Here is a 21793-nt window from a genome sequence, read left to right on the forward strand (position 1 = left end):
TTGTCTCCGCATTTATTCCTCTTTATCAGTCTTCATCTCCTCCACTCTTCACTCTATTTTCTCTTTCTCTGCCACTACCCCTTCCTCTCTCTTCTACCAAGTCCATACCAGCTGGAAGTTTTTACAGTCCAATGGAAACATTTGAGTATGGAACAGGAATACCTGTTGTACTTTGTGTGTGTGTGTGAATGAGTTCATTCTTATACTGTTATACAATTACTTCGTAAGGGCACAGATGTCTAAGCGTAAGTGCTCTTCAGTGTGTGTGTGTGTGTGTGGCTACCACTCGGGGGCATATGGAGGAGAGGAAACAGGAAATGCCAGATGTGCATCAGCCTGACCTCTCAGTAGCTGGGGAGCAGGAGTGCAGACTGGGGGTACCTCCACTGTTGTCACATGATCCGTCCACCATCAATGGTGCGCCTGGTGCAAAGTCAAAGGTTGAGTTTGGATTTTCCGAAGAAAAATACGATCTTTTTCTTCTTCCTTGTAGCTATGCTGTGAGCAAAGTCAAAGAATATCAAAGGTACAGTGTGAGGATTTAGGGGGATTTGGTTAGGATTTCAGATTGCAACCAGCTGAAACTTCTCCCAGTCAGATTTAGAAATGCTGTCTGTTACAACGTAATTTAAGGGGCATGAGGGCGCCTATAGGGCGGGCGGAGAGCAAGGTGGATGGATCAAACAAACCCGGACTTTGACATGGAGTGTGGTGTTTGTTTCCTGTTTGAATGTGATGTTTTGGGGTTTTTTTACATCTCATGTACCTCCTTTCGCTAATCCTAAACATCTGTGACTTTGTTGTCAAACCCAACCATCCCGTGCCAACATGTACGTTTGTTGACATCCCCGCATGGGTTGCCATGTGTTTTTGTTGCCTAAACATAACCACATGCAGCATCATCCCACCATGTGCATTTGTTGACATCACAGTAGTGTCATCCTGGTGGTAAAGAGCTGACACAGAGGGATATCTAAAAAGCAATATTTAGTCCACTGACAAAGCTGCAATATGTGACAACTTGATGAAAATGTGTTGAATAATAACTAGATACTGGATGACAAGATGGCACCTATTCATTCTAATGAAGTTGCTCACCTTGCACTTACGCCCAAAAAACTCCACTGAAGCCAGTGTTTCTCTTGCTGGCCCTGACCGTGAGTCCGCATATGACCCACCTACCTTTCATTGTGATGTTTGGGATTTTTAATCATGACATAAAGAGTCAACAATTGACCATGTCTGCAGTTCAAGGTGTCCTGTCAACCGTTTTACAGACATCTCTTTTACAATAGTGGTCCATGGGGAAAATAATTTTTCGGCTGCAGGGGATTATTTTGCGTCAATACTGTGAGTGGCCACTGCGAAAAATTGGAGGCAGTGTTCCTGGGGCCTGATGCAACATGGCGGACGCTAATGATGTGGGTGTTGACCCACAGCCTGCCGATCCTGCAGGTTGACCCAGGTTGGCCGCTTTGGGCGAGCTTGTTAGAAAACATTGAAACGGACTGTGTTTACAACCGTTTTGTTAGTGTTGCCACTTTTGTCACTGTTAGATCTTTCAGTGTTTAGGGACAGTAGTTCAGATAAGATGACTGTTAATGGAGCACTGAGATTTCCAGAGGTCAGTAAAGAAGAAGGTTGAAGGTAAATTTATTAGTCATTTTTTAAACAAAGTTTAGCATATTTGTCATTGATCCTGCCACATCTTTGGAGTTGTAGGCCGAGTCGATTACAATCAGCAGCTGCTATGAAAATTACATCTGGTTTCTTGGGCATTTTGCTGCTGATGGCATCATTCGATTCCTGCAGTGCATTTTTTGAATTTGTCTCGTGTCCTTATGGCTCACAGCAAGGTCCATCCATCCAAAGCAATAGCTTGATCAGGGATGTTAGGGGTTAACCATGTCTCTGTGAAGATGTGCGCAGAGCAGACTCTGATTTTCCATTCCTGAGTGAGCCTTAATCACATCTCATCTGCTTTATTCTCCTGCGACCAGACATTAGCCAGAAGAAAGCTTGGTAGAGAAACAGCTCTTGATCCAAGTTGGGTCAACTGGTGCTTTTGGTTTTGTTTTTCCCCTCTGGTCTGACTGGCCACTCAGTTGTGATCAAAGTATGCATGTGTTTTTCAGCTTAGACGCTGTGAAGCATGTCTGTCACGTCAGCTACCCAGCAAGCCGGGGATAGCACACCTTTAACTGGCTGGGAGCTAAGGGAGGGATGTGGTGTTATCCTGAGGAGGGCGACAGGGCAGCTAATCCTGGATATGGAAAGCTAAGAGTAGCTGATGCAGGGTTAGGAAGCTACTGTTTTGTTTTGGAGTTGGTTACGGCCTACTGTAACCTGTGTTCAGGACGAAATACAGGGGCAATAAGGAAACTGACTTATGTCTAACTGCCTCCTCACTGAGGGACATATCAGTTTTGTGAGTTTTGGGCAGGGTGGGTCATAAATTGACAAGTCAGCATTCTCCATAAATTGTTTTAATTTAGAGAAACATTGTCCAATAATCCAGTTTGTACCTTCTTTTCTCATCTCTTCTTTGTCTCTCTCACACAACATGCAGCTTTCTCATGAGCACTGCTGAGCTCAGGCTTTTTGATTCAGCTTTTGATTAGAAAAATCTGTTGTGGTCTGACATATTTATATCTCTCCAATCATAACGTCTGGTAAAAATATTTCCCTCTGCAAATAGATCTAACTGTGTTCTTACAGCAAACAAGTGTCCACACTGATTTTGTCAAATATGCAACTCTGTAATGTTATGTAAACAAACCACTGTACTGAACATCTGTGCACTCATGTAAACAAACCACGTAGATTATCAGCTGTGCACTCGAGATCAAAGGCTTAAGACGTAATCACTTAAAAGATGGGTGAGTACATGCTGATATTGTCATTTGTAATTTTGAAAAAGAACACACAAACTTTAAATTGTGATATTAATGGAAATGGGACCCAATTTAGCCATCAACAAGTGGGCAATTACCAAAATCTTTCGGCTCTGTTTTGTGGGTTTGCGGTTCGGGTAATTAATTGATGCGCATGTTAGGAAGGTTGAAGAGGTGGGATCGCCTCTCATAACAGGCCAGGTCGGGTAGGGGCCAGCGCATCAGTGGACAAGGGGCCCTCCTTATGTAGATCCTCACTCTCATTCTTTGGTAACAAAAACTCAATTCTTATTTTACTTATTATGATTACTATTACTATTTATATACCATTTCTGGCAATATACCTACATCCCAAATTCTGGACCTTTAAATGAAGCTGTCAGTCTGAGCTGTGAGCCTTGATGTGAATGTTACAGATTTTAAGCTGCCATGGGACAAACAACCGGGTGAGAGACTGTAATTTAAGGTCCGCAGCACACAAACAAGCTCAATTGTTGAACAATCTAAGCAACATAAGTGGGAAAGTGCTCAGGCAAACAATAGTCCTCAACATAAAGGCTCATCACGTTTTCTGTGTGGAAAGTGTGACCTGCCACAATACAATTTAGGGCAGCTTGATGTCATTATCATATGCCGCTGTAACAAAGGATGATGAGATGGAAAAGTCACGCTGTGTGTGTAGCTGAATCAGTTATTAGCCGCAGTCGATGTGTGTCCCAGCCTGTGTTCTCTCTGTATACACCAGATGCGTCCGCTGGCTGCGGTGTGTTGGTTTTGGCAGATACAATATATACATTCAAACTATTCAGTAGTCTTTTTTCCAGTTACGTAACAACCATCAGATCTAGAGAGGGAGCAAACATAAAACCTCAGGATCCCGGAGAACCTAAAGAGCCTTCTGGTCTTGTTCCCCCTCCTCCTCTTCTCCTCCATCCTCCGCCTGTTATCCTCTGATTTTCTTTTTCTTGGACTACCCCCATCCTGCTCTCTCCTGTCTCCTCTCTTCCTTTCCTTATTATTCTTTCATCCCCCTTGTCCCTCCTCTCATTTCTTGTATCCTCTTGCTCTCCTCCCTTTCCTTATCTTCTCCATGCTGCTCCTCTCCCCCTTGTTGCTTTCGCTCTCATTATTTGGGCTTCTTTTACCCCAAACCTCCCACTCTCAGTCTGTTTATTCTATCATGACCCCTCCTCCCGCTCAGACTGCCACACCCCCAGAGACACATTCCAGATATGTAATTGATAGAACAGACAAAACTTCTCCTTTCCATAGTCCTGCACTTCCAATTCCCCCCTTCCACATTAATCCACTTACAGTACCTCCAAGCTGCTCTATCTCCCAACCCAAAGACCTCTAATGGAACCTACAGACTTTATATTCCCCGCCTCCTAGGTCACAGCCTACCGTCTACCTCCTTGACTCCTAGCCACTTGCCACATATCGTTATTGGCTCTGATACTTTCTCAGCTTCTAGCTTCCAAGCAGCTGAACTGTACCTTCCAGCTCCAAAGCGTCTCCATTTCACTTCAACCACTTATTCTATTTTTTAGCAGCTGCGTAGCTGTTCTTGATTTGATGTTCTCTGGTGGCTGCTGAAGCTTTGGAATCTCGATTGATAACACTTGGATACACAGTCAAGACTCCTTTCCTTCACAGAGGAAACATGTGACATGTATTTAACAAGGCTTAAGCCTTTGCTAAGCTAGAAAAGAGTAGGCTTGTTCGAAATGAACTGTGCCTCGCCTGGAAGGAGGACGAGAGCAGCAGGCCACAGCAGGGGGCGGTGACAAAAGCTGCAATCAAGTCAGACAGTTTTCAGCGTTTTCAGCAGCCTTTAGACTGTACATGAGTCACAGAAACACTGTAAACACTCCTGTAAGATTTGAATCGGATTCATTAAACTCCTATCAGATCCTTGTATCAGTGTGTTCACGGTCTCCCACTGTTTTAATTATGACTCAGCAACCTATTAAAACATAATGCAGGCTATCTGTAATTTTTCAAATTACCGGCCGGGCGGGTTAAAAAAATGCAAGCTGAAAGATCAATTGGTAGTATAACAACGTCAGGCAATTTAACAGTGGACCCAATTAATGCTACTTTCAAGAGATTTTTATGAATCATTGTACAAGTCAGAATATGCAGGAGTTAAACAACAATAACAGGCATTTCTTGATCAATTGCAATTTCAGACTATCTGAAGATGAAAAGGAGATACTGGGCAGTACATTAACAAACAATGTATTTAGTCTCTGACTACTAAACTTAACCATCAGCCACAACATGTACTCTCTGAACAGAAAAAGACCTTCAAATCAGACAAACAGAATCCAAATCTCGGAAATTCAACAAAAATAAAAACCTTTATCTGAAACGTCATATTGTTGTGTCAACATCTAAACCAATCATCTGTTTAATCAGCTAAGAACCAGGCGTTTCCAATCACGAGCTGGTTCATGCAGTCTCTAGAGAGAGATTAGTGCCTGGCTCTAAAAACTGATTATCATTGTCCACTTTTGAGAGAGAAAGAGCAAGTCTAAATTAAGTCAGACACAAATATAACTGGCATGCATTGTGCAGTGATCACTGGTGATAGGTTCTGCGTAGGACTGAAACTCAAAATAGCAATTGTTGGCTTGCAAATGGCAAAATGTGACTGGATACAGTAGGACATCCTGGTAGTTTCTGGCATACAGCATTTGACATACTATGTACTGGGACATATTGGATCTTTTCCTCGCACTTTAAATAGTATGCCAGTATGGGCATTGGAACGCACCACTAATTAACGCTGCATATATGGAAAATATATTTCGGTTCTACGTCTCTTTGAAAGTTTGTGGATGTTACAAATTAACTCATGTAACTCTCTGCTGGACCAGCAGTGTGGAAAGTACTTAATTTCAAAAGAGCCATGCTTTTCTCTGCTTTTAAAAGTTAAAAAGAACTTGTTTGTCTTGACTTTTTGCTAAATAAGCAGGGTTGTCACTGTTCCTGAAGTCCCCAAGCCTCCTCTATGATATCAAGGAAACTGCATTTCCACGTTGCCTTGGGTCAGTGGAGTGCAGACTTGCACCGTTCAGGCCTATTGAACCGTTTGTGCCATATCAAATACAGCAGGACACGTCAGTTGTTCATTTTTCCCAACCGCTGGTGTCTTATGTCATGCGCACACACATGAACGCAGGCACGCACACACTGAAGCAATTAGCTGCGGCCTTGTGGTTGAATAATGGAGTGTAGGCATTCCTGGTGATTTCTGTGGAGTGGAGGAAAAAGACGATACTTCTATCCACTTCTTCTACAAGGTCCATATGTTTCATCTTTTGAAGACATGAATGCCCTCCATCCACACCCAGACTGTCAACAATTCCACACCACAAATATCTGAGCAGACTGGGGTCGCTGTCGAATGGATGAATCCAGAAGGAATAATTCTCTGTCCGTTGGAGTCTACAGTTACTTCAACCATCAGCTGAAAGACTTTGGACACTAGCTTCAAGCTAGTTGGTATTCCTGCATCGCAGCTGGTGTCTAAATGCGGGCGGATCTTTATTAACCTTAATTTAACCTTGAAATAGTTTCCTGGGTATGCTTTTCGGCCATATCCTCATTCCTTCATGCTCAGGTTCACTTATTCTCACACCTGGGAGCATCCCAGTACAAACAAAGCCTCTTCCCATTATCCACTGAGCAGCTCCAGTGGAACAATTTAAGACTGTTTGATTGTGAACTGGCAACCAACGGGGCACAGGAAAATCTGTTTTCAGTAACTTACTTAAAAAAGATGCAAGTCATTCTCATTTACAAGTATTCCTGCATTGCATTCTTTAAACTGGTTTTTAAAAAAAAGGGGGAAAAAATGATCATCGACCAGCTGTGACTGAATTTCCAGTTAAAAGTCACATGGCAAGTTTAAGACAAACATGGCCGCTGATGGAAACTGCAGTGACCGAGCTCTATCTGTCCAAAAAACCTTTTTTTTTCAGCTTTGGAGAAGCAGCAAAAGGCTCGGGTGACACATGCATGGCTGTCTGGACTGCGATTGGAGTTTGCTGCACATAAAGAATCACACATGTATAAACAAACCACAGACAAACAGAAACTCTTGCAAGAAAATCACCAGAAAACTGTTACGGTTTAATAAAACTGCTGAGCGGCGGAAAGCGAGATGGAGGGAGCGCTGGGAGAGAATAATTCCTGACAGATTATTCCTTTACCAGATGATAGGCTCAGCTTTTCCATAGACACACACACACACACACACAGACAACTTACACTTCTTTGTAGTGTCTTTCATGATACAGTCATATTTCTCCAGAGACGGAGCCATTTGTGTGTGCGTGTTAGTACGCGTGTGTAATGGTAAATGCATTAACAGTGGAGAGAAAGGATGACGACTCCACAAGAAAGGGACACAAAGGCTCAGAGCAGCAGAGACAGACAGACGTCGGATGTGTTGGACCTTTGAGGTATCCCACCATCCATTTGACTTCTCTGCATCATTTCCTCTCATTCTCTCAGGTCTTCTTCTATCGAAACTCACTGTAACGTACTGCTGTGAAAATACGGCCAAACTCTAACAGTAATGTACAGGTTTTTCACAAAATACAGTAAAACATTTTGGAGCCAAATTCTATCAGTAATGCTACCTCTAACAGCTTAAATGTTAAATGTTTTTTTTACAAAATACAGTAAAATTCTGTGAATTTTGATGCTTTTTGGAGCCAATATGACTGCTGGTAAAATATAGACAAATTCTAACAGTAATGTAGGCTACAGGTTTTTTTTCTTCTCAAAAATACAGCAAAACTGTATACATTTTGAAGCTTATTGGAGGCACAGTCTACACGTTTTTTGTTTGTTTGTTTTTGACAACGTTTTGGAGCCAATATTACTGCTGCAAAAATATGGACAAATTCTATTAGTAATGTACAGGCTTTTTTAAATATAGTAAAATTGTAAGTTTTGATGCATTTTGGAGGCCATTTTATAACGGTAATTTACTTTTTTTTAAAAAAATACAATAAAACAGTGTAAGTTTTGATGCTATTTAGAGCCAAAATTACTGCTGTAAAAATACTAACAAATTAAAAAAAACAGAAATTAACAGATTTTTTCAAAATACATTAAAACACTGTGAATCTTGATGTTTTTTGGAGCCAATATTACACTGTTAACATCCTATTCTATGGTAAAATATGGAGTAAATTACGGTATTGATCTTGTATAATAATTGTAGGATGCTGACAACTACAGCTGCCAGTAGTTTACTGTTATTTTACAGCAAAATTTATTACCGTTCACATTTTGTCCCCGACGTCTACATTCCTCATGTGACCTGGCCTAATTTTTTTACTGTGTGTTGCACACACAGACACACACACACGAAATGCAGGAGACACGGTAAACTGCCTAATTCAGCATTGCCAAAAGAAAGTATATCATTCCCCGACCAAAACACTAAAATCTTCTGCAGACCAGTTATGTGCAAGAAAGTCGAATAACTGCTGTCTTCATTTCACATTCCCCGCTGTGAGGAGGTGGCCACCTCACAGTCTCAGAAGGTGGCTGCCAGATCATAGGTTGCTACACTTAATCTCAGTGTAATTCTCAGGGAAAAACAGGGGGAGGTAAATCGGTAATACAGTTGCTCCTTGCAAAAACTGCTGTCAAGCTTGATCCATAGAAGCAAAGTCTCCCAAATCCCCAAACTCTCAGCGGCCAGCTGCTAAAGACTTTGTTGTACTGGAAAGATCCCAAGTATGACTGAGTTGAAATGTATGAAAGCAAAGCAAATAGGGAGTATGATGAGGAGTCAGCTGTCTCTCCTTGAATAAACATTGACTTCATTCCAACATTTCACAGCACCGAGCAGAAGATAAACCCCAGTTTGTGATCAGAGGTAAGTTGCTATTAGAAGAAAGGGGGTATTTATGATGTTACACATTCAGATACAGCAAACTCCAGCTAGCTAAGCATCACTCATTAGTTTAAAAAGAGTAATGCTTGACTTTACTTAGTTACTACCTTTAGAAAGTAATGTGCAACACTACTCGTTACATTACTTTTGCTTTACTCTGCAAATCTGTAGACGATGTGTTGTCACATAACCTTATTGCAACTTAAACCTTTGCAGCGCTACACTGGCACAGGGGGACGGTAACTGTCTTAAAATGAAACTATAAAGGGCTAAATGAAATAAAGGCCACTATCAAATTGTTTTTAGTTATACCAGTATAAATATTACCTATATGAGAGAGAGAGACAGGCAGCTAACTAACATTAGCTCTATAGCAGACTAATCCCGTTTATCACTGAAGTGGTGGTCACACCTCGTGAGGAAGAGATTTCTCAAATCGTTTGTCAGACAAACTGTTCCTCCCATAGACTGCATATAAACTCTATAGTTCCTCCGGAGGGTCGGCACAGACTGTCCAGTGGGCTGAAGAGCCACTCAAGGGGCGCCCTGCGCACCGCCGCTATTGTCAGCACGTTCTTTTTGAAAAAAATCTGCTCATTATACAAATAATTGAAGAAGAACGTAACAAAAGTAACAACACTATTGTTTGGTTAGTAACTGTTATCTGATCACTGACTTTAGGACAGTAATGCATTACATTACTGCGTTACAGAAAAATGTAATGATTACAGTACCCAAAAGTGCTTAGCACTGAGACTGGAAACTGGTAACAAAATCTGCTATTGTACTTTTTTGTTTGGAAGAGCAATTTCTTTTTTCTAAAAAAAGTATGGAAGCTATTTTACATTTTTGTAGTGTCACAGTTGTGTTGTTATTGGTAGGTCTATTTATCTTTCCAACTAAACTATAAACAGGAATTTAAGACTGTAAGATTTCAGTAATTAAAGTGGGTATGGGTAGTGGAGATAAAAATGGTTAATTAAAGCTATGCTGACGCGTGTGCCCACAGTGGTGCTCATACTTTATGCCACCCCTTCACAAGAGAGTGCTTGACTTGGGCCACCACAGTCTGGACACACAACTGTTCACTTTTTGTTTTTTCTGTGGATTAAAAGAATCAGATAGGGTACAAAATTTGAACTGTTGGTCTTTAGAGGTGCTGTTTCGTATGTGTTTTTTTGGCAGAGCAAGGCTAAGCTGTCCTCCCTTGTTTGCAGTCTTACTGCTGAGCTAAGTTAACCGGCTGGCTCTGGCTACATACCTACATGAGATCGCTCTTCTCATCTAACTCTGGACAAGGAAGCAACTAAAAAGATTTCTCTAAATGTGTAACTATTCCTTTAATCTAATGACACGTGGAGACTGCAAGCAGCAGAGGTGGGACTCAAAACACAGACAAAACAGGAAGGCTGGTGCAGTTCAGCGACTTACTGTGCACGAATGAGCTTACAGGCAGATTCTGATCCAGGTTGACAGGCAGGAGGATTCAGATCCAGGTCCAGGTAAAGAAGTGGAGTCAGGATTGGGTTCAGGTTGCTTTAAAACCTGACAAGAGGTTTACTACAAGGTGCATGGTAACTTGAATGAACTAGCAAAGGAATAGAGAGTGACTGATGAGGGGAGTGAGAACAGGTGAGCAGTGGATGAAGAAATCAGGTGAAGAGTATGAGGGCATCTGGTGGACAGGTAGGGAACGGCAATTAATTATTTCAAAGGAAGTGGGAGTGTTGATAAAGAGAGGGACAAAGAGACAGAATGTATCAATACAAAACAACTGAAATAAAAAATTGTTTTACTCAGATCTACAGTTTAAAAACTGACAAAATGTAAACACATATTGAGAGCAGACATATAAACATCAACCAATCTGCACACTTGTTTTTCTGTTTGTAATATTTTGAGTATATAGTAGATTTTAATATATTTTAAGCATTTAGTATTTTGGTATTTTTATTTTGTATATTTAGTTTATTTATAGTATATTCTTTATATTGTATAATCTATCCATCCATCTATCTATAAGGAAATTAAGCAAAATTAAAAAAACATGCATAACTACAGTCTGTGGCTGTGTGCATCTACAGATGTAAATGTACTCTGTCTTTCCTGGTTTTGGCTGTAAGCAGTTTTTATAAATAGCCTATTAGTCTGTCTCATAAATCTTAATTGTCTGACACAACCTTTCACCTCTCAGTCTTCACTCTCTGGTCTCTCCTCAACTCTGCTACCCCACATTCTAAATTTCCTCTGGGACACAAAAAGTTTCGCCGTTCCTCCCCCTCCATCTTTCCTTTTCTGTTAAACTTTATTTTTCTCTTCTCCTCTTAATGTCTGTTGGCATTGCTTGTGTTGCTTCTGGCCATGACAGTTTTTTCTCACAAGCCTGTCTTTCATAGCCTTATTTGTCCTAACAATGCGACTTTACATAGCTGTCTCTCTCCGCTTTGGTTACTTTTGAAAGTTTTTTTGGCCACTGTGTATGTGTTTTTGTCTGTCTGCCTCTCTCCGTCTGCATATGTGTCTTTCTCTTCTGCTGTCTCCTTCACCGCCTTCCCTCTTCACTCTCTCACTTTCACAGTTCATCTGTTTTTTTCTGACACACACACACTCGCATGCACGCACACATGCATGCACACGCACACACACATGCATGCTCACTCACACTTTCTCTCTCTCAGCCAGGGAAAGTTGTACTGGTGTTATGTTTCAATACAGTAGGAAATATTTTTGACCATGCAGGAAATGTCTGACGTGCTACAATCGCTCTCTTCTCATGCACACATCCACCCACACACATATAAATGTGCACACACTCCATATAAAAATACTTTTTTATTTGAAAACCCAACGTAAAAAGAAGTCCATCATAAAAAAAACATGCAGTTTTAAGAGAGGGAGTATATTTCATTTAATTTAATCTAGCATGCAGATGCTGGATGGGCAGCCAAGCTGCAGACGGGAATGGTACCATAGAAGAAGGTGTCTGTCAGTGGGAAGAGCAGCACCAGGAACATCAGCACCCCCATCAAATAGAAGAATAGTACAGCTGATCGTTGAGGGTGTTGCAGGGCAGAGCTGATGTCAGGTAGGCCTTGACTGTTACAGAATGAATGGCACAAAACTGGACCCATTACATGACCTGTGGAAGGAGATTACAGAATTAATGAGCTGTGTGCTGTCTGCAAGGTGAGCATGTTAGCAAGTCAAAGTGCTCTCACCAGTTCTCATGAATATAAAGGCAGTGAAGGCACCAAACACAGTAGTATACAAGAACTGCATCCCTGCAACACAACAACACACAGACACAGACACAGACACACACACACACACACACACACACACACACACACACAAAGGAATTTCCATGAAAAGCGCCACATTGATAACCTTACTCTGTAAAATCAACCTATTCTTATTCTCAGGTTGTCAAATACTGCAGTTTGTTCAGTAGCATCTGAAAGCAACACACAAGGCACCATTTACTGTATGAGGCACACCAGACTTTCAACTAGCTCAAATTTAAACCCATTTGCAGCAATATTAGACGGTCAGAGCAACTGTTGTAGTACAAAGAGCGAGAAAGTCCATGTAGAGAGGTCTGAGTGGTGGATGACTGGCTCAAACAAACACATGACTTTCACCCAGTAGACACTGTTCATGTCCCATGTGAAACATAAGTCGTCATTTTAAACCCAACCGGCATCTTTTCCTAAACTTAACCAAGTAGTTTCCGTTTCCTAAAGAGGTTTTGTTGCTTAAACCTACAGAAGTTTCATTGCCTCAACCTAAAAAAATATTTCTTGCCTAAAACTGAAGTTTTGCTGCTTAAACCTAAGGTAGTTTTTATTGCCTAAACCGAAAAGGTTTTGTTGTCTAAACCTAAAGTAGTTTTGTTGAACCTGTGAATAAACCTAAGAATTTTTTTTTACCTGAATGTAAAAGAGTTTTGCTGCCGAAACCTATGTTTACTGTGAACACAGAAGTTTATGTTGAAAAGACACTGTATACATGTAACAAGCAGACAGTGACACATCCTAAACTGACGCTATAGGGGTACCTAGAGTGTCATAGTTTGAAGCTTAGGGCCACTGCCCAAGCTGTCGTGTTTAACAAGTTGAGAATGAGAATGTGTTAGTAAAATTTATATTGGATTTAACTTATTTTTTTAAATAATTCCTTGTAATCTTGCAAAGCTGATATAGGTTATACACAAAGGATGGATATAAATGACTTTCCTGCGTAAGTAGGATTCAAAGCTGATTCAGATGTGATGTCCTAGAAGGTCATTTAGAATGCTGATTCCCCAAATTACTTACATATTGTTACATATTACCTAACTTCATTTTAATTCATTTGCTTGCATTATCACTGTTTTATTACATTAGAGTTTCGAAAACCAACTGACCTGTCACCAAGAGGATGGCACTCATACTGTCCTTGTGGAGGCGTCGTTGATCAATGATATGGTGGAAATGGGCTAAAATGACACAGTAAAGTCGCTTTGAATTGCAGTTAAAAGCTATGAATAAGAAAAAGTAGCATTTTTGAACATACACTGATGTTCATAATTAATATATTTTATCATTCGTTAATCTGTTACGAAAATGCCAACACAGCGCCAAATACTAACTGTAAAAGAGTGAAAATTGAAAAGTAAGTGGTCAATATGGCAGCCTAGAAATCTTGTCGCTATACCAACACCGAAGAACAGCGGAGCTGTGAAGATGGCCGCTGTTGGTCCTGTGCAGGGCACCAGCATGGGCAGCATGGCCCCTCTGAACACCAGCTCCTCCGTCACTGGTGCCACCACCTGGTTCCTGAGCCACACTGCATCTCCCACACACAACCTCCATGACTGAACATCTGGGAAAGTAAAGTCGATATGACAACATGCACATCAAATGCACACAAGCACACGTGTAAAACTCTCAAACCCAACTTTATTAGACATAACATTTAGTGGACATAAAGTTTGACTCACCCAGTGCAGACTGCAGTTCCCCAGTTAAGCCTTTAGGGTTGTCCATTGCAGAATGGACCAAGGGACCAAGATAAAATACCTGATGTTTGGAATAAAATCAATTGTTTACTACATCCAGTTGAACTATATACAAAAAAAGGTTAAAGAAAAGGGTGTAGAGACTACAGGGTGGAGTTTCACAGCATGTGGCTTAAATATGCATTTGGGGATTTAATGGAGGTTGTAAAGCCATGCTGTATCATGTTGGGACAGAAACTGAATCTCTGAAATGTCAAAAATGCTTTAATACAGCATAAATAAAAATTCTACAGGGTCCAAAGAGTAGTTTTGGAAGTCACCCAATAAATTTGCAGGTTGATTATTAGGTCTAACAGGTTAAGAAAAATATGGCTGTAAAATGTTTTAGAAAGCAAATGTTGTTGGAACAGCAGATGTAAAGCCTTTTATTCTGTTCTTTGTACGGCCCGTGGAATCTGTTAAAAATAAACTGTGAAAAGCAGGAGCTCAGTGAAGTAAATGTGCTCTACAAAAGGTTTTTAAGGACAGATTTTTTCTTTTTTTTTTAGATTAATTCTGGGTTCAAACTCTGACGTACCATGGTCAGAAGTAGTGGCAGTATGGCTGCAGGCACCAGACTTTCCAAACGAACTCCCATCAACTCCCACACAGATGCTTCGACCTGGAACGGCAGAATTCAGCTTTATAAACACTGTTTTCACCTTAAAGCGATTACAAAGTTGAGCCAGTGTGACCCCGGGCTTAACCTGAAAAAAAACACCTTATGTACCGTAAAGATGGCCCCAGGAGTGAGGACACTGTCCTTCACCTGGACAGACCTCTCTGTGAAGTGTCTTTAAGCGAGAAACTGAATCCCTTACATCTTAACAAACACTGACATTTGACCTCATTGTGAAATGGACGTTCACAGTTCAACATGTTTTTGGTACATATAGATAAAATCGCGCAATAAATCTAACCATGTTCAGCTTTTGTTGAAATGATTTTGGAGAAGTGTTGGTTCAATGATATGTTCATTTTGAAGGATTTAGATTGTGCTGCTGTTAACTAAAGCTGTCAAATAAATGTAGAAAAACTACATTATTTCCATCTGAATTGTATAGTAAAGTATAGCATGTGAAGGAGAATGAAATACACAAGTAAATATACTACTTTTATTCCATCATCTGTATAGATTCAGGGCTCAGTATTTTGTCCCGGGATACTTCGACATGCATACTGGGGGTGTCAGGACACACCAATCATGCAATTAGAGGACTACGCACTCTAAGGACACCTTTTGTTGCAGTAAACTGTGTCCAACTGAAGAATTAAATAAACAAACGCAGATGGAGAGGATGGCATGTTTTGTTTATGTGTACTCACCCTGACATCAGCCCAGTGCATCCACAGCTTCACCATTGCAGGTGACAGTGCGGAGACCAGCAGCACACTGGCACAGCGACGCTTTATCACGCTGGGGTGATCCCTGCAAATACACACACACACACACACACATACACACACACACACACACACACACACACACACACACACACACACACACACACACACACACACACACACACACACAGACACAGACAGAGCTACAGCTTAATAGTCCACTGTAACAGCACCATCACAGGTCTGCTGGTAAATTGTATACCTGGGTAAGCTGCTTCTCCAGACGTACAAACTGCCAACGTACAGACAGGCGAGCAGAAGGCAACTCAGCACACACACCCTACATCTTGTTTGGGTGTGCTCCTCCCGCATTATAGGACCATGTTCTGGTTCTGTCATCACAGAACTGGGTTTGCTGTCTGAGCGTCAGGAGGTTCCTCAGGTGAGCTACAGCTAACACATGGGTTCGGTTCTTTCTGTCATTTCAGATTAGCAGATCCCAGTGAGATCTGTGCTGCAGAGTCAAGCTGATTAGCTCTAATACTGTACTGGGAGGAGGTAATAGGTAAGTGTGTATGTACACTCACACACATATACACACTTGAGTGGACCCTCATTGACATAATGTATTTCTCACCCCCCCAACATAACCTTAATCTAAATCTAAAGTTTGTAAAAAACTTTATTTTGAAGTACAGACCTACAATCTTTATTATATGTTGGACCCAAGTTTCTTAGAAAGGGGTGTTTTGCGGGCCATAACACACATGTTTGGGAGTTATATTGTCTGGGTCATCATGCAATTTACTTGATGTATTTTAATGAACTGATTATCCACCGTAACTTTTTCCTTATTAATTGCACTAAGATGCAGTGCAACAACACCAAAATATACAGCCTCAAAATGACAGGGAATTCTGAGGCTGTAGTTTTATTGGTTCCAAATAATAATATAGGCCAAAACATGTTTGTTGCAAGAACTTTGGAACAAATTGCAGTTTATTTCACAGGTTTATGCTGTGTGGAAAACTAAAAAAATAGAATTGTTGCCTCACAGTTGTATAAATCGGCTAACCAGTCAAGTTGCAGTTACAGTCGGATGTCCATTAAAATGGATAATAGTGCAAAGCTACAGATTCTTAAGAATGGATGATTTACACACATTTTCAACCCAACAGCACAGAAGATCTACACAAGCAGTAAAGTTTCAAGATTACCATCATCAATTCAGTATCTGACCAATGTCAGATATGGCATTAAATAATGGCTGAAAAGTGTTTTTGCAGAATATTATATCACATTGGAGTTGACCTTTGACCTTGTCATAATCAGTGTATGAGTTCTTGAGTTAATGACCAAAAATGTATTTTGTGAGGTCTTGGCAACCTTTGACTACAAAAATCAGTTCATCTTTGAGTCCAAGAGAACACGATCAACAAAAAACTACATAACACCTCCGGCCATGGCTGTCGCCGGCACTGAGGTATAACAAAACATACAAAATCCAAAGATATAAGCAACAAACTAATATTTATGTTTCGTCAACATATTTCTCGACATCATTCATCACATCATCACCTCATAAATATAGACAGCAAATTCAGGTATACAGTGTATGAAAGGTATACAGTAGTGAGTACCACTTTATCAGCACACCTCAAACAGCATGCATATAGCAGTCAAAGGACACAGCAGTGAGGAAACAGGTTCATTTCTGTAATAAAGCATCACAACCATAAACTTTCTGGGTGATTTAAGGCATTCTGGGTCTGTGTGCACACAATAACTGATAACTCCTTAATATAAAGAACACTTTCAACATCTAATAATGAAAAAAAGAAAACAATCAGTGTTGCAATAAGTGGAAATGCTTTTAGGGTTTATAAAAATTAAGTTACTTAAACTTAAGTAAACTTAAGTTAAAAACATGTACCCTGTACTCTCAATATTGTGAATTTGAGTCCAGCTCATTACTTTTCACATCATTTTTGGTGTGTCACAAGCAAATATCTTTTACTTTCAGGGTGGAAACATCTGAAATAGAAATGTAAGACTTCCTTTTACATTTCAGAAATAAACAAAAAGGCACATTTTGGTTTAACAGATTCTTAAAAGCTCTTTTTGTGATGGAGAGAACCTACTCTTTATAAAAACTAGAAGAGGAGAAGCCAGTGTTGATGAATACACACACAAAACACATGTGCAATAGATGTACAGCAATCTGACGCATCATTTAAATAAATAAAAACGTGAAGAGAATTAAAATAATACATAAGACAGACTAAAAATAATTAAACTTTGACACGAACAGATTCTTTTTCAAGCAAACACTTCCAAAGACAGTTTGCAGCCCATATCTTCTTCATAATGGTTTTAACAGTTCTCCAAGAAAAATAAAGGCACTAAAAGCTAAAACAGGGAAACACTGAGCCACAAAAGTCCTGTTTTTATCTTGTGTGCAAAAATTATGAATAACATTCATCTTTCGAGACTTAAAGCTGCAAACTCTCTTCTTACTGTAAGACACATTTGTCTTTGTTGCTATATTTTTGCCTTCTCATCTCTAGACCGCGCTCCAGACGTTCATCTTCCTCCAGAGCCCTGCACACACAAACACATATTATGATATAATTCATGTGACAATAACTCTTGGCCATCTGTTCTCAGATCTGTATCAATTAACTGCTTGCAAATAAGGAATACAAATAATACATATTATTTAACTGCAGGTCGCTGCAGGATAACATTACAAGCACTACAGGTTTAATTCAAAACAGCAATTAAATTCATATACAGCACATAAATGTTATTTCAATATTCTCCTTTTATCTTAAGGATTTGCCACCTCCCTGTGACTTTTCTTGTCTTTTTCACACCGTTACACACACTCACCCTCTCTCCTTGGCATCGATGTCTCTGATGATCTCATCTCGCTGGTTGACCAAAGATACCAGCTCCTGAAGGAGCAGCTGCTCCCTCTGCTGCTGAGTGGACGACTTCTGCCAGTCTGCAGGACAATTGGCACAACTTAACCTAATGGTTCATATAATGTCCACTTTCTTCACCTTTTCTGAATAATAAAGTGCTGTTGGACAAGAGATTTAACGCACAGCTCCTCTCCTGGTAAACTGAATAGCCCACCTATACCAGTGGTGGAATCTAACTAAATGCATTTATTTTTGAAATTGTATGTGATTGGTTTTATATATCAGCTTGTTAGTCATCTGTACATCACTTTCAACTATATATGAATAAAAGATTGCAACCAAATGAATACCCCTTTCCTCAGCACTACCTTTCCAAACGTAAAGAAGAATCTACAGGATTGCACTTCAACGTAAAAACACAGAAGGCCCTCATCAGAGCCAGTGTTTGGTTCGTCTGCTTTTGTAGAAACATGGCGGGCACTGTGCAAGATGCACTGCTCCCTTCTGTATGTGATATAAATGGCTTATTCTAAGCCAACGAACACACAGCGGTTCTAAGTTTGAGGTAATTATACACCAATTAAAAGATAAATAAAAATATATCAGCCTATTTGTGCCAATAGATCCCCCCACATGCTACATACTGCTCCTTTAAGTACATGATCCAAATACTTGCTCCACCATTGTTGGTAACTAACCTTCTATAGCCATCATGACCCGTAGCTCCCTTGTCAGAAGCTCAAATCTCCTCTCCAGATCCTGTTCCTCTTGTCTGTAGACACAGTCAACAATCAAACAAATAAAAGTGTGTATACTGTATGCTTCAGCACACGTGTGTACAGTTTGTGTGTAGAGTGGTCGTACAGTAGCTCCAGGTGGTCCTGTCTGCGTATCAGAGCGTTCTTCTTGTTCACCAGAGTGAACCACTCCTGGATCAGTCGCTCCTCTTCATCACGGTCACTTCCTGGATAAACAGAAAACAAACGGCAGTTTGTGAACAACTGGATGGGTTATTAGTGCTTCCTGTTTAATAAAGACATAATAAAACCAGCATGGAAAAAATAAGATCAGAATAGAATACACAGAATGCATCTTCACATGGATAAAACCCACTTGATAATACTAGTGAAAGTAAGCTAAGAAATAACTATAAAAATTTAAAGCAAAGTATGCATAACATAATATGGAAAATGAAACCCATTAAGATAATATAAATAAAAATGAAGCTAAAGATAGATCTTATAAATGCAGAAAATTAATAAAAATACATTTTAAAGAGGAGCAGCAGTGCATAAGCGCAAAGCAAAATGCAAAGCAGTTAAGTCAGATAGCTTGATATAATTTGCGTGTGTGTCACTCACCTGTTTCCATGAGGCTTCGCAGTCGCCTCTCCACCACAGCGGCTCTGGTGTCAATGTGCTTCTGCTCCGACTCCAACGCTGCCAGCTCACTCAGCACATACTGGCTGGTGTCCTGCAGACACTGACCACAAGCCCCATCGAACACACACATGCAAGTAAACACACACACAATCACACATGAACATACACAGACAATGCCAAACAGCCACATAGAGAGGGGAAAAGGAGATCGAAGGAAAGAGGAAGTCGGGAAAACAAGTGGAAGAAGAGGGGTCAAAGGATTAGAGAGCAGCAAAAAGGATGGAACTGAAATTAACTTTTGTATAAGGTAAAAGCAAATATGATTCATTCTTTATTGCAGGCCTCAGTCAAGCTAATGATGTTCATTTGATTTGATCGGAGTGAGAGTGAAAGATGACAATAAAGAGGAAGCACAGATAAGAAAAAGTTCAGTGAGGAACGCATAACTGACCATTGTTTCCTCTTCTTGTTTGGGAGGCTGGGTCTCAGCTGCACTCTGCAACTCTGCACACGTGGAACAAATCATCAAACAAAACATCAAAATGTAAAAGAAAAAGAAAACAAAGGAATGAAGATGGAAAGTTGAGTAAATATTTAAATTGTTGGAAGTCTGAGTTCCACCTTTTTATATGAATTAGCATAATGTATTGTTGTGTATTTCCTGTTTTTTTTCCCCCAATAGCATTTATTGGATCTATTGTATTTGTGTACATAGACTATTTTCTTTTTATGTAGTACGCTATGGACCTTTATCTGTGTCCTTAATAAAGCCATGATTATTATCATTATCATTTAGGCTTCATTTACCCACCTGTACTATCAGTGATTCCTGTCTTTTTGTCTTCATCCTGGTCAAGAAAACATGAAACTGTCACAATCACTAACCAAGTGTTTTAAAATGTTATTTTATAACATTACATTACAGTTTAAACATGTATGTCAGTTACAAAAAAGGAAAAACAAAAGAAAGAAGAAGAGGAAGACAAAAGACAAAGTGTTACCTGAGCGAGTCCAGATCTGACTGCTTTGTTAAGCGACCTCGGTGGTGGGACTGGGGTTATTGACTCATCGACTGAAACAGATGAGAGCAATTATTAGAGGTTGGATTTAACCTCTTAAACCACATTATTCCACCCAATTTTCTGAGTGGTCATTATTATTATTATTATTTTTATTATCAATAATAATCTACATTTCCATAAAATTTAGCATGACATATTTTGTATCTGTGATAACCTTGTGAAACACAAGAATCTTAACTGAGGTGCTGTGAACTTGATTTAATGCTTTTCCTCCTTGTCTCCTTTGTTCAAACGGTGCTACTTTACATTCCTAAGCTCCCTGGAGACTCACTGTTGCCTCTTTTCCAGTGGTGGTTTAGCCTATTGAAAATCTAACAAAAATAAAAGTACAATAAGTCCTATAAAAAAATTAGTGTGAAAGTAAAAACTATCATTTGCAAAACCTGCTTAAGTAAAAGTTTTTAAAAAAGTACCTTTTTCAAAGTGCAAGTTATATTTAGTTTTAATATTTTTTAGGGTGTGCAGGCCAGTGCAAAATAATACAAAAATCAGCACTTTTTTTTATTAAGCTTTTTGTTTTCGAGCAGTTTGGGCTAATCAACTGGATAAGAAAAGCCTATAAAATTGAGATATGAATAATCTCCCACTCATTCTCCACCTCTCCCTCTATACCCCTGTCTTCCCTATCATAACATCAAAGATTAACATTACACATGAAAAATTAAGACATCTGATGTTAGATAGTATTTGGACCTTAGTAGGTGTTGTTCTCAAACACACAATTTGTTATGAAGAAGTCTAAAGTGGGTAAAATCAACCTTCAAGACAGATGGGATGAATCATGGTTAAAAAAAAAATAGTAAAAGTATGAGAAAGTTGAAATGTTTGAAGGTGGTTAGAGGCTGATACCTTTAGCCTGTCGTTTGGTCCTCGGTGGCGGGACGACCAGCGTGCTACTCCCTCCCTCCTCGAGGCTCACTCCTTCATTCAGTCTGGCCATGCAGAAAGCAGCAGCGTCGACATTAGTGGGAGCGGGTCCAGAGGGGGCGAGGCCGTAGCTGGACTGGCTGCTGTTGTGCTCTATCTGCAGCACGCTCAACTCCTGGTTGGTGAAGTGTGTGCGGATCTGGCTGAGGTAGGTCATGACTATGAGCCTGTCGGGGACGGACAGGAGAACCATGTCGGACGGTTCCAACAGGCGAGAGATGCCCAGCGCCTCGAAGCCGTCAAACGCCTGACATTGTCAAAAGTAAAAGAAGACAT

The 21793-nt window shown here is 40.1% G+C and overlaps 2 protein-coding genes across 14 annotated transcripts in view; both read right to left on the bottom strand.

Annotated features, from left to right (window-relative positions):
• Positions 1-11647: 11647 nt before the first annotated feature.
• On the bottom strand, positions 11648-16567 carry LOC121952939 (CAAX prenyl protease 2-like). The gene is made up of 8 exons (XM_042499826.2): positions 15462-16567; positions 15182-15284; positions 14394-14477; positions 13799-13877; positions 13513-13680; positions 13223-13294; positions 12036-12098; positions 11648-11956 (listed from the first exon to the last, which is right to left on the bottom strand). The coding sequence occupies exons 1-8, from the start codon at positions 15596-15598 to the stop codon at positions 11736-11738; spliced, it is 927 nt and encodes a 308-aa protein (XP_042355760.2). The 5' UTR covers positions 15599-16567; the 3' UTR covers positions 11648-11735.
• Positions 16568-16710: 143 nt separating this feature from the next.
• Positions 16711-21793, bottom strand: part of LOC121953020 (uncharacterized) — a 34036-nt gene continuing 28953 nt past the window's right edge. For 12 of the 13 annotated variants that reach the window (XM_088088023.1, XM_088088021.1, XM_088088025.1 and 9 more), the window contains 9 exons: positions 21440-21764; positions 20510-20580; positions 20320-20356; positions 19960-20012; positions 19488-19608; positions 18991-19090; positions 18825-18898; positions 18092-18206; positions 16711-17800 (listed from right to left, as the gene is read on the bottom strand). In XM_088088023.1, coding sequence (XP_087944149.1) covers positions 17713-17800; positions 18092-18206; positions 18825-18898; positions 18991-19090; positions 19488-19608; positions 19960-20012; positions 20320-20356; positions 20510-20580; positions 21440-21764 — 984 coding nt within the window. In that variant the 3' untranslated portion in view covers positions 16711-17712. The remainder of the gene's footprint in view (positions 17801-18091; positions 18207-18824; positions 18899-18990; positions 19091-19487; positions 19609-19959; positions 20013-20319; positions 20357-20509; positions 20581-21439; positions 21765-21793) is intronic. The other variant, XM_088088022.1, reaches the window with a different exon arrangement.

The sequence above is a fragment of the Plectropomus leopardus genome, chromosome 15, assembly GCF_026936395.1.
Source record: "Plectropomus leopardus strain MGB_pleo_1.0 chromosome 15, ASM2693639v1, whole genome shotgun sequence".
NCBI lineage: Eukaryota > Metazoa > Chordata > Actinopteri > Perciformes > Serranidae > Plectropomus > Plectropomus leopardus.